Raw genomic sequence first — 25,299 nt, forward strand, 5'->3', positions numbered from 1 at the left:
TGGCTCAGGTCATGAGATTGAGCCTCATGGTGGGGCTGCTTGAGAGGCTCTCTCTGCCCCTGCCCTGCTTTCACTCTCTAAAATAAATGAATAAACCTATTCAAAAATTTTAAAAATTAGGTAGCCCCAGTGGCCCAGCAGTTTGGCGCCTTACGCCCGTAGTGTGATCCTGGACACCCGGGATCAAGTCCCACATCGGGCTCCCTGCATGGAGCCTGCTTTCTCCCTCTCCCTGGGACTCTGCCTCTCTCTCTCTCTCTCTGTCTGTCATGAATAAATAAATAAAATCTTTAAAAAATATTTTTTTTCATGACTCTATCATCTAGGAAGCAGAAGATTAAAAAAATATAGAAAGTAAAAAAACTATAAAAATAGTTAAATGGATTATCTAAAACTAGAAGGTACTGGGGACAAAAGTAAGAACCCAAAAGATGGATTTAACAGGAGTGTAAACAGCGAAAGAGAAAATTAGTGAACCAGAAGACAGATAAGAAACACTCTAGAATGAACCATGGACACTCAATTAGGTGGATAAAACAGAAATGATACATTGATACAAGAAGGTACATAATAGGAATAACTAGAATTCCTGAGGAGAAATAATGGCTCATAACATTATAAAACCATACACTGATAAATCTCTACAGGCAGAATTAGTAAAAGAGAATTGACCCAGGCCACCTCATACTAAAACTGCTGAAAACCAAAGACACATGAAAACTTTAGGTTGATACCTAACGTTAGGTTGACTTCTCAACAGAAACAATGAAAGCTAACACAAGGGAATAGTACCTTCAAAATGTTAAACAGAATTTCAACAAAAAATTCCTCACTCAGTAAATACACCCTTCAAGAATAAAGATGAGATAAAGGTATTTTTTAGAAAAGCAAAAATGGAATGCCTCACTAACAGATTCATACTAAAGGAAACTCTAAAAGGTATTCTTCAGACAAAGACAAATGATTTCAAATGGAAGATGAGAGATGCAAAAAGAAATGAACTACAACAAAGAACAGACAATATGAGTAAACTTAACCTATGATTGGATTTAAGAATTAAAATATGGGAATGATGATATATAAACTGAGAAGTGCATAAATTTATTCATGTATTCTGTGGCCTTTGAATTGTACAGAAAGAGGGTAACATTAAACAGTGATAGTTAAAGGGATCCCTGGGTGGCGCAGCGGTTTAGCGCCTGCCTTTGGCCCAGGGCGCGATCCTGGAGACCCAGGATCGAATCCCACATCGGGCTCCCGGTGCATGGAGCCTGCTTCTCCCTCTGCCTATGTCTCTGCCCCTCTCTCTCTCTCTCTCTCTGTGTGACTATCATAAATAAATAAATTAATTAAAAAAAAAAGTGATAGTTAAAGATCCACGTTAAAAGTCTCTAGAGTAACAACTAAAAGTAAGCAGAAAAGTATACCACTTCCAAGCTCATGAAAGGAGGAAAACATGGAATTTATAAAACAAAACAACAGTCTCAAAGATGGTTATACAGGACAAAAAAAAATAAAGATAAATATTTTTCATTAATCACATCAAGAGTTAAATGTAATGGGCTAAGTAGCCTAGGTAAAATACGATTGATAAACTAGATTTAAAACTCTCAACTATGTGTGATTTAAGGAGACAGAGAAAGTAATAAATACAGAAAAAAAAAAAAAAAGATCATGTAAATCAAAGCTATATCGCTAGATCAGTATCAGATGAAGTAAGCTTTAAGGCAAAAAGCACTGCTAAAAATAAAACAAATAAAACAACAGAGCAACAAATCAATGAGTCACTTCATCAAAAAAATATGAGAATGTATTTGCCCAATAATATAGGACTAAAATGTATCAAACAAAATTAACAGAACTCAGGGAGAAATGGACAATCTACTTTATCGTATATTTTAACCCACTACTCTCAGTAACAGAAAGAAAAGGTAGCCCAGAATAAAAAAAAAAAAATCTCAGAATAAAAAAGAGTTGAACAAAATGATGAGCAACATGGATGAAATACAGTTTACCCTTTAACAATATGGGGATTAGGCATGTTGATGCCCCCCTGTGCAGTCAGAAATCCATGTATAATTTTTGACTCCTCGAAAACTAACTACTAACAGCCTATTACTGACCATAATACTTTTTAATAACATAAACAGTTGACTGATACATATTTTGTATGTGTATTACATACTGTATTCTTACAATAAATGAAACCAAGCAAATTAAAATGTTGTAAAGAAAATCTTAAAGAAAAATTTATAGCACTGTATTTTTAAAAAAATCTGCATGTAAATAGACTCCTGCAGTTTATTTTTTTTTTTTAAGATTTTATTTGTTTATCCATGAGACACACACAGAGAGAGGAAGAGACACAGGCAGAGGGAGAAACGGGCTCTCTGGGGAAGCCTGATGTGGGACTCAATCCCAGGACCCAGGGATCACAACCTGAGCCAAAGGCAGACATTCAAGCACTACGCTACCCAGGTGCCTTGACTCCTGCATTTGAAATCCATGTTGTTCAAGGGTTACCTCTACAGAGAACAAGGCACACAACTACCACAGAATATAAATTCCTTCCAAGCAGATATTAAACACAATAACTAACCATGTGTTGGGTTGTAAATTAAGTCTCGACGTATTTCAAAATATAGAACCATGTAGGTTTTCTGATCTCAATGAAGTAACAAGAAAATAATTAGAAAATCCCACTTTTATAAATTAAGAACTACACTTCCATTAATCAAGTAATATATATTAAAATGGAAATTAAAAAGTAACATCAGAATTTGTGAAATTTTGCTAAAGCAATACTAAAAAGAAAAATTTAGTTTTTAAAAAATGTTTTAGGGACCAGGATATGGAAGAAAAGGAACCCCCTTGTGCTAGTGGTGGGAATGCAACCTGGTGCAGCCACTGTGGAAACAGTATGGAGGTTCTTCAAAAAATTAAAAATAGAGGACACCTGGGTGGCCCAGCAGTTGAGCACCTGCCTTCAGCCCAGGAAGTGATCCTAGAGTCCTGGGATCGGGTCCTGCATCGGGCTCCCTCCATGGAGCCTGCTTCTCTCACCGCCTATGTCTTTTCTTCTCTCTCTCTCTCTCTCAAAGAAAATCTTTAAAAAAAAATTAAAAATAGAACTACCTTATGACGTAGTAGTCACATTACCAGGTATTTATTCAAAAAATACAAAAACACTAATTCAAAACACATTACCAGGTATCTATTCAAAAAATACAAAAACACTAATACATGCACCCCAATGTTTATAGTAGCATTACTTATAATAACCAAGATATGGAAGCAACTCAAATGTCCAGTGACAGATGAATGGATAGACAACATGTGGTGTATGTATGCAATGGAAATACTATGCAGCCATAAAAAAGAATGAAATCCAGTCACTTGCAACAACAGGCATGAAGCTAGAGAGTATAATGCTAAACGAAATACATCTGTCAGAGAAAGACAAATACATGATTTCACTCATGGGATTTAAGAAACAAATCAAATGAGCAAAGGGCAAAAAAACCAGAAAGAGACATATTAAGAAATGGACTCTTAACTACAGAGAACAAACTGATGGTTACCACAGGATAGAAGTCTGGGGCAAGGTAGGGCCTGGGGTAATGGTGGCGGGGGGTGGGGGGGGTTTAAATGGGTGATGGGAATTAAAGAGTATAGTTGTTCTGATGAGCACAGGGAAATACATGGAATTGTTGAATCACTATATCATACACCTGAAACTAACATAACATTGCATGTTAACTAACAATTAAAACTTAGAAGAAAAAATATATATTAGGAAAAAAACCTGAAAAAACAAACAAAAAAAACCAAATATCTACCTCAAGATGCTTGGAAAACCCCAAGCAAGTTAAAACCAAAGAAAGTAGATTTAATATAGGACATAAAGACAAGACAAAAATTACTTATTCATATAGATTAGGCACTATTTACTTGTATTGCCTTTGTATTATATTTTAAGTTAAAGTGCTTCTTATAGGCTAGCTTTAATAATCCAATCCCATCTACAACATCATTCTGAAAAAAATGTATTTTTAAAAAGATTTTGTTTATTAATTTGAGAGAGATAACAACAGAGAGCACAAGCTGAAGGAAAGGGCAGAGGGAAAAGAAAAGCAGACTCCCCACCAAGCAGGAAGCCAGATGCAGGGCTTGATCCCAGACCCCTGGGATCATGACTGCAGCTGAAGCCATCTGCTTCAAAAAATGTATTTTAAATCCTAGGAGTCCCTAAAAAATCATTTATTCATGAAATGAGGATCCACATGAGGATTTGGGAAGCATGGCAGTGGAGAGATCCAAGACTAATTTTTATTCCCAGAAACGTTCACAGAGCTTTCATAATCAGAAGACACTTCCTTTAATTATACAAATGTCTAGAGGCACCTGGGTGGCTCAGTCGGTTAAGCATATGCTCAGTTAGGAGTTGGCTTCTCCCTTTCCCTCTGCCCTCCCACCTCTGGCTCATGCTCTCTTTCTCACACTCTCTCTCTCAAGTAAATAAAATCTTAATAATTAAAAAAAAAACACCTCTAATAACTATTAGATATATCAACGTGTACTTATGAGCTATTCACCTTTTTCTCTCTCTTCATCACTGGCCATAGCTTCCCAATCATCCAATCCAGTATCTTCAGTTTCTTCTTCCTCTTCTGTAAATAAAGGTTTGTGTTAAAGACATAGAAATCATCCAGAAATTGGGTTTACTTTTAGATAAAAGTAGAAAATTATGCTGACATTAAAAATGTTTTAATTATGCAAAAATATATACTATTTTGTCATCTTTGGAACTATTTTCTTAATATAGCTAGCATGTTATAATTTAGTATTACCAAATGCTATATAGTTTTTTAGAATTTGGAATATACCAAATTAAAACTCAACTCAGATTTCATATTTGACATAATTAAAGTATTAGAAACTCAGACACTGAAATGTTCTGTTAGATTTGAAAAGGATAGACGATTACACTCAGTTCTTGAGGAGAAATGAAATTTCACAACAGTCCTCCTAACCTCATCTATGGTCTTGCTTTCTGCAGTTTGTTACCCAAAATGAACTATGGTCTGGAAGCCTTTCCTTCCAACATATCATCAGGTCAATGGTAGTCTAACATTACATCACATTGCCTACATCATTCATCTTACTTCATCTTGTCATAGGGATATGTATCATCTCACATCATAACAAGAAGAGTATAGTAAAATAAGGTATTTTAACAGAGACTATATTCACATAACTTCTTATAGTATGTTGTTCTAAATGTTCATATTATTATTTATTGCTGTTCATCTCCTACTGTGCTGAATTTGTAAGTTAAACTATCATAATTATGTATATATAGGAAAAAGCAGTATAAAGAGTTAGAACTATATGCAGTTTCAGGCAGCCACTGGATGCCTGAAAGAGAAGAGAGGACTATTTACCATATCTTCATTTTGGTCTTTCAAACTCATACCTCACACCTAAGAATTCACTACTTATTTTATTGCTTTAACTTCTACAGATACATACAAGTACTACTTAAATCACATAGTTGTAGGTACAAAGCTACACCTCTACTCCAGTTGAAAATAAGAACAAGAGTATTTGCTGACAATCCAAAAATATCCAGAAAGGTATAATTTTGAATATTTAAAACTTAATACTCAACATTAATGGCTCATTTTACTGACATCCAATAAAGCAAAACTATTCTCAAATTAAAGATGAAGGTGCCACAAGTGGTATTTACTTCCCTGTACTAATTATTATTTGCCAACAAATTTGGATAAGTCATCTTGAGGAAATGAGGCAGGTACATGTACCCAAAATATCTTTCCACATTAGCAATTCTTTTTACTGCTACAAATGTCCTCTAAAATCATGGACTGCCATCAAGCTATCAACCTGAATTTCTCTAATGACATCATGTTAAGCTGAGTTGTGCCAGGTGAACCATCCTTTTTATACTAAGAATAGAAGGGGAGAAAGAAGGAAAGGAACTATCAATGATACCTTTCACCAGTGTGGGTCAGTCTTGATATTTTCTTGCTATTTATTCTCACTCCGAACTTTAAACAGTGGAGATTCTCTTGATTTTGTTACCAAAATGTAGCTAGCCACTGGCTTGCCTGTCAATATCTAGTCCAATGAGTTAAAACAATGTTTATCTTTAAAAAAAAAAAAAAAAAGCCAAAGACTTTCTCCAACTTCAAAACACATACACACAAACTGAATAAACAGAATCCTCTTGATGATTTAGTAAATAGAAGCTGACCTCTAATGAGGTTTAAAAATGCCAAATTTTACAGCACTCTTAAAAAGTTCTCATTAAAACGTTTCCAGGGGTCCCTGGGTGGCGCAGCGGTTTAGCGCCTGCCTTTGGCCCAGGGCGCAATCCTGGAGACCCGGGATCGAATCCCACGTCGGGCTCCCGGTGCATAGAGCCTGCTTCTCCCTCTGCCTATGTCTCTGCCTCTCTCTCTCTCTCTCTCTGTGTGTGACTATCATAAATAAATAAAAAAAATAAAAAATAAATAAATAAAAAAAATAAAACGTTTCCAGTTTCCAAAGGATTAAATAAAGAACATCAGGGGGTGTCTGGATGGCTCAAGTGTCTGCCTTTGGCTCAGGTCATGGGATCAAGACCCATACTGGGCCTGCGCAGGCTTGTCCCTCTCCCTCTGCCCTGCTCTTGAGCACATGTGCTCGATCTCTCTCAAAAAAATAAAATCTTAAAAAAAAAGAAAAAGAAGAAGAAGAAGAACTTTAAATCTTCTTGGCACCACCTAAGACTTCTGGCCCATAAATAAAAGCATCAGAAAAAAAATTTCAAAAACTTCTACTATCCTTCTCTACATTTTACTGACACTACTAAAAACGAACTCAAGTCTCACTCCTACACTTTTTCTTTTTAAGTGGAGCCCAGCATGGAGTCTGAAACTCACGGGCGCTCAAACTCACAATCATGAGATCATAACCTGAGCCATGACCAGAGTCAAATACTCAACCAACTGAGCCTCCCAGGTGCCCCTACACTTTTTCAAAATGGAAATGGAAAGAAATGGTTTAGAGTATGAAGAATACCATCCTGCTAGATATTTGCTTTCCTTAAATTAATGAGGACTAAGACAATTTCTGACATATCAGTGCTATTTAATAGGAAACAATTAGTGCTACTGGCCTGGTTCAACAGGAGGTGGTGTCTCTTCCTTTTCTGGAACTCCTTGTTCCACAACTTCTACAGCAGCACTTAATTCTATTGGTTCAGATACTGAAAAAAATGGCAGAAACCAAGTTAATACTTTTTCAGTGCATAATTTCTGTTAGGATACTTTGTTAAGTCATGAGTAAAATCCAGTAATACAAACCTAAGTTCTTTAGCAAGTTTAAAAACTGTTTAAATACCAGTCATATATTTCACAGGAAATAGCAATTTTTCTTTCTGCTCAAAGAACAATGTAAAATTACAAAAGGCTCAATGGAAACAAGAAAAATAATGATAGGGAAGAACAGTTGTTTCTGGGTAGGATCTAGGTTTTACAAACAAAAGCACTTTTCCTTTAACCTGTCATTTAAATCAGTTGAGAATGATTAACAAAAGAAAATAAGGTACAGGAAATAAGTTTTAACATGTAATTCGGATTTGTGATTTTTCTTTTTAAAAGATTGTTTTGAAGGTTGTAGAAAAAAGGCAAACAAAACTGTTTTTAAATCACAGGTCATTTTGTATACAAACCTTCTTTATTTTCTAGCTGCTGTAATGTTTTTTTCTTCTTTTTATCTTCATAAATTGGCCTTTTCTTTGGCAAAGAGTCTTTTGATGGCACTTCAACACCTAAGGGATAAGAACAAAAAACTCTAGATTTATGCTATTTGTGTATCCTCTAAGAAATACTTTAAGGTAACATTTACCTCAGAGATACATACCCTGAAATATAAATGCACATTGATAGAAAAATCTCTTTTCTATATAAAGTTTTTAAATTTACACAAACTTAAATTCTACTTTCTTAATGTCCAATTCTAGGACTTTTGACTAATGTATTGAGTTATTATACGCAACAAAGATGCAAAACCGTTCCTACACCCTGTGCTGTTCTATGTAGTCAAACCCTACTCACATCCTTAGGCCCTGGCAAACACTTACCTGTTCTCTAGCTCCAAAGATTTGCTTTTTACAAATGTCACAGAAACAAAACCTTACAGTCTGGGCTGTTGTCACCATGATGGATTTTAGAGTAATCCTCATGGTTGTATGTACTAATTATTGTATTTACTACCACTTCATTTCTTTTTATTGCATTCCACTGTATGGATATACTATAGTTCCATTATTCTGTAGACAACTGAAGGACATCGGAATCATTTCCAGTTTTTGACAATTATGAATAAAGCTGCTATGAACATTTATACGCAGGTTTCTGTGTAAACATTTCTCTGGAGTAAATATTTTGGAGAACGATGGGACATTAGATAAATATGTATTTAGTTTTGTAAGAAACTGTCAACTGGGGAAGCCCCAGTGGCTCAGCAGTTTAGCGCCACCTTCAGCCCAGGGCATGATCCTGGAGACCCAGGATCAAGGCCCACATCAGGCTCTCTGCATGGAGCCTGCTTCTCCCTCTGCGTGTGTCTCTGCTTCTCTCTGTGTCTCTCATGAATAAATAAAAAATAATAAAAATTTTAAAAATCTTAAAAAAAAAAAAAAGAAACTGCCAACTGTTTTCCAAATTGACTTTACAGCTTTGCATTCCAACCAGTACGACAGGTGAGTTCCAACTGTTTTGCCCGCTTGCCAGAAAAAGAGCATATTTAAATTCATGTATTTCAATAAATATGTAGTGCTATCTCATTGTGGTCTCTTTTTTTTTTAAGATTTTATTTATTTATTCATGAGAGACAGACAGAGAGAGCGAGCGAGCGAGAGAAGGTGAGAGGCAGAGACACAGGCAGAAGGAGAAGCAGGCTCCATGCAGGGAGCCCGACATGGGACTCGATCCTGCGTCTCCAGGATCACACACTGGACCGAAAGTGGCGCTAAACCACTGAGCCACCAGGGCTGCCCTCATTGTGGTCTTAATTTGAATTTCCCTAATGACTGTTAAACATTCTTTTCATTGCTTATATTTTCTTGAAGCGTCTGTTCAAATCTTTTGCCCATTTTTAAATGGAGTTACTTTTCTTATTGTTGAAGATTCATTTATCTTCACATATTTTGCATATTAATCCTTGTCAGATAAGTGATTTTCAGGTATTGTCTTTGAATTCTCTCAGTGGTGACTTTTGCAGGCAGAGCAAATTTTTGACTGGATTTTCCCAAATTTGTTACTTTTATGAATTATGCTTTGAAGTTAAATTAAGCACTGACACAAGATCACAAAGATTTTCTACTAAGTTTTCCCCTCTAATTTTATAGTTGTACATTTCATATTTAGGTTTACAATCTTTGAGTTAATTTTTATACAATGTGTAATATTTAGGACGAGGCTTTTGCGCTTGAGTTTTTGTTTTTGCATCTAGATACCCAAAGGTTCCAGCATCAGTTGTTGCAAATATCATACTTTACTTACTAAATTGCCTTTTACCTATGACAGAAAAATTAAAAACAAAATACCCAAACTGACCATATTCTTTTTTTTTTTTGTTAAATTTTTTTTTTTTAATTTTTATTTATTTATGATAGTCACACAGAGAGAGAGAGAGAGGCAGAGACAGGCAGAGGGAGAAGCAGGCTCCACGCACCGGGAGCCTGACGTGGGATTCGATCCCGGGTCTCCAGGATCGCGCCCTGGGCCAAAGGCAGGCGCTAAACCGCTGCGCCACCCAGGGATCCCCCAAACTGACCATATTCTGATGACTCTACTGATCTGCTTTATTGCTGCTTTTGGCATGATCACATTGCACTGATTACCACAGCTTTATAGTAAGTCTTGAAATCAGGTATTTTGAGTCCTCCATGTATATTATTTTCAAAAATATTCTGGCCATTCTAACTCCTTCACCTTTTCATACACATTTTAGAAACAGCTTATAGATACAAAATATCCTGCTGCAAATTTGACTGGGACTACACTGAATTTAGAGATCACTTTGGAGAACTGATAATCTCAACAGTACTAAGTTTTCCAATTGTGAATGCAACATTTCTCCATTTACAAAGGCTTTTGATTATTTTCATCAATATTTTAGAGTTTTCAGCATATAGATCCCACAAATATTAGAATTGTAAGGAAGGATTTCAAAATTTATTTGGGTGGATGCTACTACAAATAATACTGTCTTGATTTTCAGCTGTTAATTACTAGCATACAGATATACAATTGATATTTGCATATTGGCCCTATCTGTAACCTTGTTAATCTCACTTATTAGTTGTAGGTTTTGTGTTTTTTCAGTTCTAGATTTAGTGGTATTTTCTAGGTAGACCCCTATTATGTGTGAATAGAGTTTTACTTCTTCCAATCTGTATACCTTTCACTTGTTTTTTTTTTTTTTCCCCTCTAATTGCCTACGCTAAGATGTTCTAGTACAACATGGAATGATTGTGGGTTTTTTTTTTTTTTAGATTGTCTTTATTTATTTATTTATTTATTTGAGACAGACACAGAGAGAGAAAGAGGCAGAAACACAGGCAGAGGGAGAAGCAGGCTTCATGCAGGGAGCCTGATGTGGGACTCGATCCCGGGTCTCCAGGATCACACCCTGGGCTGAAGGCAGGTGCTAAACCACTGAGCCACCCAGGCTGCCCATGATTGTGGTTAAGAGTTGACATCCTTGCCTTAATTACAGTATTAGAGTTTAGCAGCTACAATTCATCCTTAAGTGCAATGGTTGTATACTTTTTTGTAGATCTCTTTTAGCAAAATAAGAAACTTTTCTATTTCCAGTTTGTGAATTCCTAGAATACATGGATATTGAATTGTCAGATGATTTTTCTCCATTCATAAGATGACCATGTAGTTTTTCTTCTTTAAATACATTTACTGATTTTCAAAACTGAACCAGACTTCATTCCCAGGGTAAAACCCAGCTCATCATGATAAATTATATGAGTTTCGATACTTTTTATCTTTTAAAGAATACCCCTATTTTTACCTAAGCTTTTTTTTTTTTTTAATTTAAGAGTTTTCTGTTGTTGTTGTTTATTCATGAGAGACACAGACAGAGAGGCAGAGACACAGGCAGAGGGAGAGGCAGGCTCCATGCAGGGAGCCTGACGTGGGACTCGATCCTGGGTCTCCAGGATCATACCCACGCTGAAGGCGGTGCTAAACCGCTGAGCCATCGGGGCGGCCCATTACCTAAGCTTTTGAATCTATTAGCATAGAGTTGTTCATAGTATTGCCTTATCATTTTAATATCTTAGATCTGTAACGATATCCCTCCCCATGCTACTCTCCTGGTATCAGCAATTTGTGTCTTTTTTTTCTCAGGCATTCTAGAAGTTTATCAATTTTATTGATATTTTCAAAGTACTAACTTCTGGCTTCAATGATTCTCTTAGTCTTGTTTTACATTCTGTTGCTTTCTGCATTTTGTTTCTTTCCACTGACTATGCTCTTCTATTTTTTTAGTTTAAGATGGAAGCTTAGACTATCGATTTGACTTTTTCTAAAGCAAGCATTACTATTTCTAAAGCAAGAATTACTATGAATTCCACTCTAAGCACTGCTTTAGCTACAGCCCACAAACTTTGATATGCTGTATTTACCCGCCGAATTCAAGATATTTTCTAATTTTCACTAAGACTTCCTCCTGGACTCATAGCTTAGTAAGAAGTGTCATTTAATTTCCAAATAGTTATTGATTTTTTAGACATATTTCTATTATTCACTTCTAGTTTAATTCTTTTTGGTCCCCCCCCCCCAAAAAAAAAGTACTGTGTGATTTCAATTCTTTTAAATCTTTTAATGTTTATGGCCCCCAAAATGGCTTATCTTGGTGAATGTTTGTGAACTTGTGGTTAGGTGTTCGTTCTCTCTCTCTCTCTCTCTCTCTCTCTCTCTCTTCCCCCCTTCCTTTCTTTCAAGAGAAAGGGAGAATAGGAGCAGTGGTGGAGCGGCAAAGGAAAAGACAGAGAATCTTTTTTTTTTTTTTTTTTTTTTTTTTAAGATTTATTTTTATTTTATGATAGAGACAGACAGGCAGAGGGAGAAGCAGGCTCCATGCCAGGAGCCCGACGCGGGACTCGATCCTGGGACTCCAGGACCGCACACTCTGGGCCAAAGGCAGGCGCGAAACCGCTGAGCCACCCAGGGATCCCCAGGCAGAGAGAATCTTAAGCAGGCTCCAAGCTCAGCACGGATCCTACAATTCTGAGATCATGACCTGAGCCAAAATCAAGACTCAGAAGCTTAACTGACTAAGCCACCCAGGTGCTTCAGGACTGTTTTATTTTTTGATGAATTCACTTTTTATTATGCAATACAGCTATTTTTGGTAATTTTACTTGTTCTGAAGTACTTCAGACTAATGTAACAACTCCAGTTTTCATTTGACATCTGTTTTTACCATTCTGTCTAAATCAGTATACTTGGGCAGCCCTGGTGGCTCAGCGGTTTAGTGCCGCCTTCGGCCTGGGCTGTGATCCTGGAGACCTGGGATCAAGTCCCACATCAGGCTCCCTGCATGGAGCCTGCTTCTCCCTGTGTGTGTGTCTCTGCCTCTCTCTGTGTGTGTGTGTGTCTGTCATGAATAAATAAATAAAATCTTTAAAAAAAAAAAAAAAAAAAACAGTAGACTTAAAGGGCAATTGGGGAGCTCAGTTGGCTAAGTATCTGCCCTAGGCCCAGACATGATCCCAGTCTTGAGACTGAGCCCCACATTGGACTCCCTGTTCAGCAGGGAGCCTGCTTCTCCCCTCAACTCATGTTCTCTCTCTCTCTCTCTCACATGTTCTCTCAAATAAATAAAATATTAAAAAAAATCAGTATACTTAAAGTGGATTCATTGTAGATAACACATAGCAAGCTGGCTCTTGTTTTCTGACAATCTGTTTTAACTGACATATTTAGATTACTATATTTTAATTATTATGGTTAGTTTTAGCCCTATCATTTTATTATTTGATTGGTTTGTTCCCTGTTTTCCACTTCCCTTTTCACCTTCTCCCGCTTTCTTCTGGATTATAAGGGATGCCTGGGTGGCTCAGCCGTTGAGTGTCTGCCTTCAGCTCAGGGCATGGTCCTGGGATCAAATCCCACATCAGGCTCCCTGCGAGGAGTCTGCTTCTCCCTCTGCCTATGTCTCTGACTCTCTCACTGTGTTTCTCATGAATAAAAAAGTAAATAAAATCTTAAAAAAAAAAAATTCCTCTCATCTACTGATTTTGAGGTTTAATTTTATTTAATGGCTGCTGCAGAAATTACAACATATTATTACTTTCCACAGTATGCTTCGAATGAGTATTTTACGTGGTACAGGAGTCATTCAGAGGTATATCTGGGTCTTGGGCAGTGGTTTATATTATGGTTCAGTCCTTAAAGTACTATCCTTTTTTGGGTCTGTTCTAAACACACAGAGCTATATTATAAAACCCTGGGATTTATATTTATTTATCAGTAAGATTATAAGATTCTTCAACCACTTCTCACCTCTCCAGTTTCCTCTATGCTCTCCAACTCCCAGGAGCCCCCTTCTCTGGGGGCCAAAAAGAGGAATTCCTTCAGGAATTTTATCCTTTATATGTCATCATATTCCACGTAAGTGGAGCTGCAATTTGGCCCCAAGAGAAAAAAGGGAAAAAATAATAGGTAGTCCTTTCAAACTCCTCAGACATCACAGACCCCCTTCCCTGATTCTTCTGGTCAAAAAGAAGTAACCATATGAGTGCGCCATTCTGTTATTAAAACATCAATGAACAATGTATTCAATTCAAAATAAACAGAATAAGAACTTTACATTTACATTTGAAAGGGCAGAAATTTTGGAATTCTTTTTCCCACATCCCCCAAAAGGTCCACAAAACTTCCACTATCTCTATTTATTCCATACATATTGGGCTATGAACTGAAACAGAAAACAAAAAAAGTAGAAAAGCCAAAAAGAAGCCACAGTTGAAAGAAGGTAAATTCTACCTTTAACCTATCCTTTTCACTTTATAATAAATGCCTCTAGCAATCTGACAGGAACAGCAGAAATTTAAAAGTAGATCTTAATTTAACACCTATTCTTCCTAATACTTTAATAGTAATGAAAAATTTGTCTCTATTTATATATCTTTTGATCACAATTATAATTTATCAGCCATGTTTAAATTGAACTCTCAAATTTAAACATGAAAGTGGCATGACATAGCAAATAAACAGCATCAGGTAATCTGCACATTTCAGAGTAATATGGTCACTGATATTTTTCTTGAAAGATTTTTATTTATTTATGAGAGACAGAGAGAGAGAGAGAGAGGCAGAGACACAGAGGGAGAAGCAGGCTCCATGCAGGGAGCCCGATGTGTGGGACTCGATCCCGGGTCTCCAGGATCACGCCCTGGGCCGAAGGCGGCGCTAAATGGCTGAGCCACCGGGGCTGCCCTGATCTGTATTTAAACAAGAGGTTTTGGTCTTTGAAAGATAAAATGAAAACATGACATTCACAAAATGTTATCTTTGTAGTGAACTCTAAAATGAAATTATGTAGTAAATAATGCCTCCCCCAGCCCCCTGCCATCCATGTCCTAATCTACAAAACATGTGAATATGTTACCTAACATGCCAAAAAAGACACTGCAGATGTGAATAAGGCTAAGGATCCTGAGATGAGAGAGATTATTCTGGATTACCCAGGTGAACCCAGCCTAATCACATGAGTCCCTTAAAAGTGAAGAACTTTTCACTAAAGTACAGGCTGAGGTCAGAGGAAGATGTACCTATGGAAAAACAGCCTATGCAAAACTGACAGCTCTAAAGATCAAAGAAGGGGTCATGAGCCAAGTAACGTGAATGCTTCTAGAAGACAAGGGAATGAATTCTATCCTAGAAACTCCAGAAAGGAATGCAGGCCTACCAAAACCTTACTTAACCCAATGACACCTATGTCAGACTTCTGATCCAGAGAATTCTAAAGTAATAATTTTCTTTAAACCACTAAATTTGTGGTAATTTGTTACAGCACAAATAGAAAACTTATATTAAGTGTAACAAGTTTCCATTACCACTACAAAACAAAGTTAATGTCTACTTTTTTTCAACTAAGGCCAGCTTCATAGCTGGTTAAAAGCAAGTAAAGTAAGATTCAATTACAAACTGACTTATCCAAAATGAAAAGGTTAGTATCAGATCACTAATTTGTTTTTGTCTGAATCCATGGTTCTTACTATCCAGTTTTGAACATTTCACATTTTCTCTTAAAGCAAACAAATTTTATCAAATTAAGACATGGTAGTAAAAATCAATGTCAAATCTGATTTGCAAATAAACTTATTGAGTCTGAAGAGAATACATCTTTATCTATCAACAGTTAGTAGTGAATCCCAGAAATAGAATGGTTCCCTATTACAATCCTTCCTCTCCATTCCTATAACAAACTCTTAAGAGAGGTTCCCCACCACCTGCTGAATTACTGACAGTTTCTCACAGGGCAGAAATTTTATAAAACAGTAAAAACTATTTACTATGGGGTTTGAATGACATTGTTACTAGACAGAAATTACTTAAAATGTTCTTAACTTTAAAGTATGAATGTGGGCAGCCCGGCTGGCTCAGCAGTTTAGTGCCGCCTCCAACCAAGGGCCTGATCCTGGAGATCCAGGATCGAGTCCCACGTTGGGCTCCCTGCATGGAGCCTGCTTCTCCCTCTGCCTGTGTCCCTGCCTCTCTCTCTCTGTGTGTCTCTCATGAATAAATAAATTATTTTAAAAAAATAAAAATAAAGCATGAACGTATGTATGTACGTATGTATATATGTGAGAACTGAGATTGGTTAGAATTATAAAACTAGAGCTATCAGTCTGGTAAGACAAACTAAAGTAAAAACATAAAGCCAGCTGACAATGTGGAGATAATCAAGTTGACCAGAGTTTTCCCTGCCCAGTAGCCTCTACCTACTAAGTCAAAGTATGGACCTTGGATGGAAACTATAGGCTAGATGACCTGAGAAGGGTGGTCCCAACAACACTGCAGACTTAAATTGCTCTAGTTAGGGATGTTTAATAAACTCTTGTATTTACAGTCAATACCAAGACTTGTGTGTTCTGATTCACCATTCACTTCGCCAACTGAGACATTACAATCAAATTCTCATAGAAAAAAAATTCACATAGAAACTCTTTGCCTGAAATGAGTTGATTTCAAATTATTTGTAAAGTACTTTCTATACGCTGAGTAGCTATAGGCTAAATAAAGGTTACAGAACTAACTGAAAAGGTAATCTGCTATACAATTCACAGTAATTACCTGAAAACAACTGCAGAAACCTACACTCTCAAAGAACACATTCTGGGCTCAATAAACAAGTTTTATGTTATCCTAGGTAATGAATGTGGCACCTGATCTTTATCCAACAAGGTAGCTTTGAAACATATGATGAAACAGAACAATCTAACTTCATTTTATAAGATGATTCAATGAGCAGACTGTAGAGGGCCTTTAATATAAAGCTAAGAAGTTTGGACTTCTTATCAATGGACAATAGGGAATCAGAGAGTAAACACTGAGCAACACTATGAAAAACAAGAAGAGATTAAGAGCAGAGATGCCACTAGAGAGACTATCTCTTCCAAGCCTGTCCTAATGATCATCATTTTAAATTATAGGGGAGGGCAGCACCTGACTGGCTCAGTTGGTGGAACATGCATCTGCTGATCTTGGAGTCCTGAGTCCAAACACTTCACTGGGGGGGGGTAGTTTTTACTTAAATAATTTTCATCTAATCTCATAAGTACAAGTCAAACTACTACATAAAACATTACTAAGACTGGCAAATTACTCTCATACCAATTTCTTCATGACTGCTTTTAGCTTTCCAGATAGTCACCAGTCAAATCTAATAACTGGATGCTAGTTATACTCATAATTGTTCTCTAATTTCATCTTAATATTATATCCCCAATTAAGAATAAAACTATCTGAAATCTAAGTACTGTGTTTCTCTATATTTACTACTCTCAGCTGAACATACAATGTATAGTTAAAAGGTGATCACACAGATCAGTTTAAATCACAGCTCCACAATTTTGGGCAAACTGTTACAACTCAGAGGAGTCTTCATTTCTTCATTTATATCATGGGAATGAAAATATCTATAATATTTTTATGAGGAGGGATGCCTGGGTGGCTCAGCGGTTGAGCATCTGCCTTTGGCTCAGGGTGGATCCCTGGGATCCAGGCTCAAGTTCCGCATCAGGCTCCTTTTGGGGAGCCTGCTTCTCTCTCTGCCTATGTCTCTCCCATTCTCTTTTTCTCTGTGGCTCTCATGAATAAATAAATCAAATCTTTAAAAAAAAAAATTTTTATGAGGAAATAGACATTAAAGGTTTATGACAGCATCAGTTACATAATAAATACACAATATATAGGACCTATTACTGTAATTATAGCATAAGCTCTATGGTGGAGTGTCTGCCTTTTGGCTCAGGGTGTGATTCTGGGGTACCAGGATCAAGTTCCATATCGGGCTCTCTGCATGGAGCCTGCTTCTCCTCCCTCTTCCAGTGTCTTTGCCTCTCTCTGTGTGTCTCTCATGAATAAATAAATAAATTCTTTAAAAAAAAAAATAAAAAGAAAGAAAGAGAGAAAGAGGTCAAAGAATACTGTGGTCTTGTGGAAAAACTCACAGGGACCAACCTGAATGAGCCCACTAGTCCCCTGCTGGCCAAAGATGGGACAATTTGAATATAAAAAACATAACTTCATGAGATATAAACATATTATCTAAAACCCCACTAAAAGAAAATGATACACATCTGAAAAACAAAATTACACTCTTGATCACCTTTGGAAGCTGCTAAGACACAAATTTACTATTCTGAAAATTAATAAAGGAAAAGAGTTAAGCAGTTATTCTGGCTTTCCTGCATGAACTACCTTTCGGGGAAAGCTTTTCTTTAAAAGGAAGATTGTAGGGCAGCCTAGGTGGCTCAGCGGTTTAGCGCCGCCTTCAGCCTAGGACGTGATCCTGGAGACCCGGGACAAGTCCCGTGTCAAGCTCCCTGCATGGAGCCTGCTTCTCCCTCTGTCTGTGTCTCTGCCTCTCTCTCTCTCGAATAAATAAATAAAATCCAAAAAAAAAAAAAAAGAGAAGATTGTAGCTAATAAATTCAGAAGGAATAACTATCACAACTCTGCAATTCTCAGGGAAATACTGGATATAGGCAATGATCACCAGGTGGATATTAAATTATTAGGCTAGATACTAAATTATTATTAGGAGAAGTCAGTGCAATACTTATATAATGGACAAAGCTGCCAATACCTAAACCCAATGATCAGTCTTGACCTCACTAGAAGTGAGACAAACAGATTGCATGCCTACTGACATGAGGCAAAAGAAGTACATAATACCATTCGAAAAAAGCTAGGTTGCTAGACCTAAGAAATTATAAGGGACAGAGAAGTATATCAGTCAACAACAGGAGAATGCCATTAGATAAATCCAGAATACGAGAAATTCTAAAGAATAATCCAGTATCTGCGACTAACAAATGGCCTGCTAAAAACAAGGATGGGTAGTGGTATCAGTGAGAGACAGACGTATCAACCAAATGCAATGGGGTGGATCTAATCTGGATCCTGATTTGAACAAATCAATTATTAAAAACATTCTGGAGATAAGGGGCAAAACATAGAAAATTAGATGCTGTCAAGGAATTAATTTTGTTCTATGTAATAATATGAATTCTACTTAATGTTAAAAAAAATCCTTACTTGTTAAAGATATATACTAAAGGAAAATACAAGAAAAACACTATGGTGTTTAGAATTCACTTTAAAATACTCCAGGAAAAAAAAATGGTGTGAATTGAGAGAGAGCAAACAAAAACCATAAATGGGGCAGCCCTGGTGGCTCAGTGGTTTAGTGCCACCTTCGGCCCAGGGCCTGATCCTGGAGACCTGGGATCGAGTCCCACATCAGGCTCCCTACGTGGAGCCTGCTTCTCTCTCTGCCTGTGTCTCTGCCTCTCTCTCTCTCTCTCTCTCTCTCACGAATAAATAAATAAATAAAATCTTTAAAAACAAACAAACAAACAAAAAATCCATCAATGTTGGCAACTGTTGAAACTGAGTGACTTGGGTTTCATTTTACCATGTTCTCTATTTTTATTTTGGGGGACAAAAAAACTTATAGACATACTATCATTTACACATAAATTTTCATCATTACATAGAAGTCATTGCCCAGAATAATGTAATTATCTTACATATTTATTTATTATTTTTTTAAAGTAAGCCCTACACCCAGCGTGGGACTTGAACTCATGACCCTGAAACCAAGAGTTACATGTACTACCAACTGAGCCAGCCAGATGACCCTATTCTTTACATTTGTATTTTACTTTTTCCACAGCACTTTCATAGGAATTTTATGACTTAATTCAGTTCTCCTTTCAATCATTACAGATCTATTAACTGTATGACAGAAGCTTCCATACTGTTCAGTTAATTAAAAATTAACTTACTACTTACCCTGAGCTTGTAGAAGTTTAAGGGTAGCTTCAGCTCTGGCTCTGGCTTCTCTCTGGGATTTAGTTAAAAGTTTCCCTTCTTTTTTTAAGCGTTCTTTTCTTTCTTTCTCTTTTTGCTTTTTCCTTTCTCTCTTTTCTTGTTCTAGTCTTTCCTGCATTAGAGTACATAAATAAGATAAAAATTGTATTGGCATAATTATAAAATTTAAATGTAAAGAACGCACACTCAAATGTAAAGCTCTGAAGATACACACAAAGTATTACATTGGAATACCCAAAAGAAAATACTTTAACAGTTGTACATAATAATTATTAATATCACATGAAAGTAGACTAGGTATTGGCAAGGATACATAACCAATTTCTGCATCTGAGGAAATAAAGGTAGGATTTTTTGTATTGCTTCACCTTGTTTATATCAGAATATTAACATAATTACTATATAACTACGACATTTTTAGAATTAGATACAGAATATCAGAATAGTATTAGATATGAGAATAAGGTATCTTACAGAGCAGAGACTTTTAAATTAAACACTTCTAAGTTAAACTTCATGAAAACATACCTCTTCTTTACGCTTGGCTTCTAACTCTTCAAGTCGTTTTATGCGTTCCTCCTCTTCTCTCTTCTGCCGTTCTTCTTCTTCTTTAAGCTTAGCCAGAGCTTCTTGCATAGCTTTTACTGTTGCTTTGCTAGGTCCTTTTTTCTTCTCTTTCTCTTTTTCTTCCTTTTCTCCTTTCTTTTTCTTCTTATCTTTTTTCTTTTTGTCTCCTTCATTGTCATCTTCAAAAAAGAACAGAGGCAAAGTGTTTTTTAAAAAGTTGTTTCCTGAAGCAGTGATAAGCAAACCCCAGAATTCAAGGACCATATTGGCCTAAGGCTGATGCCAGCAACAAGGTAAGATCGGTAGCTGTATCAAAGGGTACCCAGAATAGCTCAGAACTGCGCAGTAGCCTCCTTTAGAAGCCCACAAGCTGGTGTTACTTTAAATGGTCCTGGGGGATCCAAAAAACAGGAGGATCCTTACAGCAGGAAGAAGATATAGTCTATATGTAATGTATCTCTTAATTCATGGTATACCTGAATTCCTGCCCAAATTCTGTAGCTAATTTTTCCTCTCTAGGATAGGGATAGGAATGATGCATACCTTAAGGGGATATTAGGAGGACAAAATAAAATATATAATTATATTCTAAGAGCTCTACAGCATTAAATTTTATGCTACTTTTGTTGTGTTACTCCTCAAAGATGTCCAGATAATAAAAATTTGGTTAAAAAAGATAGGTCAATTTAAAAAAAAAAAAAAGAAAAGAAAAGAAAGAAAAAAAAGAAAAAACTTCGTGTGAATCATTTGGTCTTTATTCTCCTTCTGAGACTCAGGAGGAGAATTTTAGCTAGAAAGCTTTTTTTTTGTTAATTGGTTCTGGCACGAAAACTTCTCACTGTTGGTTTAAAAATGTTAACTAATTTTAAGACTTCTACTTCATAAATCAAAATGGGTATTTAAAATCAGAAAGAATTTGCAAAAATAAGAAAAAAATTTTAATAGGAAAGTAATTATTTGACAGATATATCAAAAGGAATAAATTTATAAATAAGCAACTTCCAGTCCTTATCATCAACAAAATTGTTTTCACAGTGAAATTCTATAAAAATCCTAATGTACACAAACCATTTGAAGATATTTTATGCTATTTAAACGTTTAACAATGAAAGTCAAAAGTACTTAGATGTAATTTTTAAAAGTCCTCTTCTTAAAATTTAAGTCTCTTTACAGCCAAGGACAGAAACCAACATGACTTGGATTCATAGTCTGGGGTAAAACTCAGGCCTTCAGCCCTTTCCTCGATAATATTACCAACCTTCAGCAGCTGTGGGAGTCTCTCCTTTCTCTTCAGAGGCAGGGACTGCTCCGGTATCAAGAGTCACTTTGGATTTTACAGCTTCTTCTTCAGATTTCTTTTGAGATTGTTTACTCTGATCCTTTTTCCCAGTCTCTAGCTCTTCTTTTTCTTTCAGCTTCCGTAGTTTTGCTTTTTCTTCATCTCTCTTTTTTCTTTCACGCTCTTTCTTTTCTGCCTTCTTTTGGGCCACCGTCTTAATTTTGAAGGAGGAATCATCATCTTCATTCCCACTCTCCACATTAGGACTTGGCTTATTTTTTTGATTTTTTTTCTGTCCTTTTCTGGACTGTAAAAATTCATCTGATTCATCACCACTTTCACCTGAAGAATTTACTCGGGAACGCTCTTTAACTCTTTTACTGTTATCCTCATCTTCTTCTGACCCATCCCCCCTTTTATTTGATTTCTGCACTTTCCCTTTAGCTTTTTTAGAAAGTTTATTAAAATCATCATCATCATCATCACTCCCAGAGTACATTTCCACTTTTGACTTTGCAGTCTTTTTTGATTTTGAATCTTTATCTTCCCATTCTTCACTATCATTATCATCAAAACTTTGTTTTTTGCCTTTTTGTCCTTTCTTTTTTTTATCTTGTTTTGAGGTGGACTCTTCTTCATTATTTTCTGTTGGCTAAAAAAAATTCCATTGTTAAAAATTATGTCATATTTTATTTTTTTAAGATAACTGAGACTCCTCAATCATGTACTTTACTAAGTACACATAGAAAATATCCTCAAAATAACTTCAAAATAAGGTCCTTTTTATAAGAATATAAAACTTGCCCAGACTAAGCACCAGAAGCTAGCCTAGGCCTCAGGCACATTTCATATTCACTGTAAATTTCAGAATCCAGGTGCTATGAAGCAAGACTCATGACTCTGCATTTACTACCTTCTTCAAATGGCATACAAAACCTATGAGGAAATTAAAAGAAAAAAAAATATGCCTATCACTTTCCCTTTACTTTGAAGCTATCCAAATTCAAAGAATGAAAATAAAGACTATTGGATATGGGAAATGTTCTATCTCCAAATATTGTATCTGTGAAAGGTTTTAAAACACATTATTTCTTCCCTAAAAATTGTTTTCCCTCTTTGGCATCAGAATTTATAGAAACCTTTAACTAACATATTCACACTGCTCAAAAGCTTCAAAAACAGCTCCCTAAAACTGGCACTAGCACACAGAATAGGTAACAATGGTCTGTTTTTCACCTTTACTGCAGCACTTTCTCTGTCAGCTTTGATGCCTTGAGCTTCCCAAGACAATTCTTCCAGTTCTTTCAGGATATCATCTTCACTAGAAAATGATTAAAATATATTTTGAGGCACAGATTTAGTTTAATAAGTCAATCTAGTACCAACAAAGCTAATAAAAATCAAAGTCTTGAAACTTTGAAATATATACTTACTCAAAGTCTTGCCTTTTTTTCTCCTTTTTCTTTTTCCCCTTTGATTTTTGAGGTTCCTGTTCCTTGGCAGCACCAGCTCCTTCTATTTCTGCAGCCAAGGCATCAAGATCAATGTCATCCTTGGCACTTAAATGAAAACAAAAAAGACCAAAATGTTACTCGAGAGCAAAATAATCTATCACATTAACAGTGAACTTTTAAATCACTCAGCAAGTTCTTTCAAGACAATACTTGAGTAGTATCTACTTATCAATCAGCCTCCCTGCGTCTGTTTCAATATGGTTACACTCAGAACTATAATAAATAGCTCCAAGTAAATCTAGGTAACAAGAGAAGGAAATCAACTTTGGTTGATACCAAATTTTTTTAATGTGTGTCTGAAACGAATTATTTATAAAATAGAGAGCTTAAAAGATAAAATGAGTCTTATTACTTTACTAATAACACCTAACTATTTGAACAGTTATTCATTTTTACTTGGAATAGTAGAAATTTTAGCACTGGAAAGAACTTTAGAGACCATCTAGTCTATTATCTCATTTTACAAACAAAAAAACTAAGATGCACAAAGTCTGAATGCCTTGAGCAAAACGTGACCATACATCTAATCTAAATGAATTAGGAATGGTTTACTAAATAAAACATGTAACATCCAAAAACCCAGAACCAAATCTGCTCACAATCTTTTACATTCTTGGTTTCATTTCTGGTTCTGTCCCACAATGTCCTCACCTACAAATATTGGAATAAATCAAACTAAGTTTCCATTAAAAACTACAAAAAACTAAGGAGGTCAGTCAGCCTGAGACCTACAAATATGAAAGGTAGATGAATCCAAATAAACGATACAATAAGAAAACAAATACTTCATGCAACATGACCCCCTACTTTTACACACCTTATTATAAAAGTGCTTCATTTCAGCAAAGAAAATTTCTTAAGAATAAGTTTTAGCTCTATCAATAATTATAATTTAAGATTAATAAGACATTGAGGATATAAAATTTACTTTCAAGGATCTTGGAAGAGACAGATAGCAAATCAATAAACCAGGAATTGCAAAAGGCCAAATGCCAAGTGATGGAATTTATGCTTTCATAATAGTTGTCCAGACTGAAATATATTCTCTTCTTTCCTATATTTTAGACAATGTGTTTGAGGAAGATTATATAACACTGAACTGCTGCATTGGAAGTCATCTTCCTGAAGCATGAAATCCACAATCAGAAAGTCAGACATTTCCTGGCAGAGGACAGGCCTAGAACCAAGTACTGAAAGAGTAACAAGAGTTGGCTGGACAAAGCAGATGTGCGTATCAGACACAAGAAGTACAAAAACCTAAAGACAAAGTGCATGATGTCTTAAGAAGATTCATAAAAGAGTACCTGAACCAACTGAAATGTTTCTCATAAGTTATATATTTCTTGACCCAAGATCAAGAGATCCAGTAAAAGGGTGGAAACTAGACAAGTTATATTTAGCAATCTTCCCAGATAATAATGGGCCCAATATAAATAGTTATTCTTCTTTTTTAATAAATATAAAAACCAAGGCACAGAGAATTCACCCAGGATCAAGGCAGAGAGAAGATTTGAACCAGAAGTTCTGACTCCACAGTAAGAGTCTGAACTCTGCTTACATAACCAAATTCGCATTTTAGAAAGCTACCTCTAGTATGACGTAGAATCCCAACTAGTTAGGAAGCAGGAAGACCAGTTATGGAGTTTTTATAGTTAATTATAATGAGAAATAATGAACACCAGACCTGCAGCAGTAGCAGGCAAGATGATGTAAGATAACTATTGAGGGGATCAATCAGCATGTAAGCAACCAACTGGATGGACTGTATACAGAAGAAAAAAAAAAATCAAGAACCATCCTTAGGTCTCATTAAGTAACAGAAACTTAAGCCTGGCCAAGCATCAACCAGCAGTATCTCAAAGGCATTTCTGTCAGTATTTCATACCATAAAACCTTCTAAAAATAGGGTGAGATGGGAAGATGGTTAATGACTAAAGCTTGACACCTCACCTCCAAAAATTTGCCAGATCTCAGCTGAACTACATTCATCTTATCAGAATAGCTTGTGACTAAGCTATATTTCCAGAGCATTTACTTGGTATAATTTAGCTTTATGACAAGTATTACTGAAACAAACATCTCCAGAGTAACAGTATATAGGACTACCTTTGTATGCTGTTGAGTCTGAAAGGCTTCCTCTGCCTAGTAATGAAAGACTGACAGTTTTTGAGTGCTTATCGTATACTAAAGCATTGTGCTGATCAACTGCTAGATATACTATATATCATTTACTCCAACTTTATGAAGTTAAAGCTTAAAGATGCTAGAACTTACACAAGGA

General features: G+C 36.0%; 1 protein-coding gene across 2 annotated transcripts in view; it reads right to left on the reverse strand.

The window, feature by feature from the left end:
* The window catches only part of EIF5B (eukaryotic translation initiation factor 5B), a 95,548-nt gene that overhangs the window by 43,314 nt on the left and 26,935 nt on the right, over positions 1-25,299 (reverse strand). For both annotated transcript variants that reach the window (XM_077915047.1, XM_077915046.1), the window contains exons 2-9: positions 22,938-23,063; positions 22,741-22,825; positions 21,484-22,156; positions 20,187-20,404; positions 19,620-19,770; positions 7,739-7,837; positions 7,184-7,273; positions 4,596-4,670 (exon numbers count right to left, since the gene is read on the reverse strand). In XM_077915047.1, coding sequence (XP_077771173.1) covers positions 4,596-4,670; positions 7,184-7,273; positions 7,739-7,837; positions 19,620-19,770; positions 20,187-20,404; positions 21,484-22,156; positions 22,741-22,825; positions 22,938-23,063 — 1,517 coding nt within the window. The remainder of the gene's footprint in view (positions 1-4,595; positions 4,671-7,183; positions 7,274-7,738; positions 7,838-19,619; positions 19,771-20,186; positions 20,405-21,483; positions 22,157-22,740; positions 22,826-22,937; positions 23,064-25,299) is intronic.

The sequence above is a fragment of the Canis aureus genome, chromosome 11, assembly GCF_053574225.1.
Source record: "Canis aureus isolate CA01 chromosome 11, VMU_Caureus_v.1.0, whole genome shotgun sequence".
In the NCBI taxonomy this organism is placed as follows: Eukaryota; Metazoa; Chordata; class Mammalia; order Carnivora; family Canidae; genus Canis; species Canis aureus.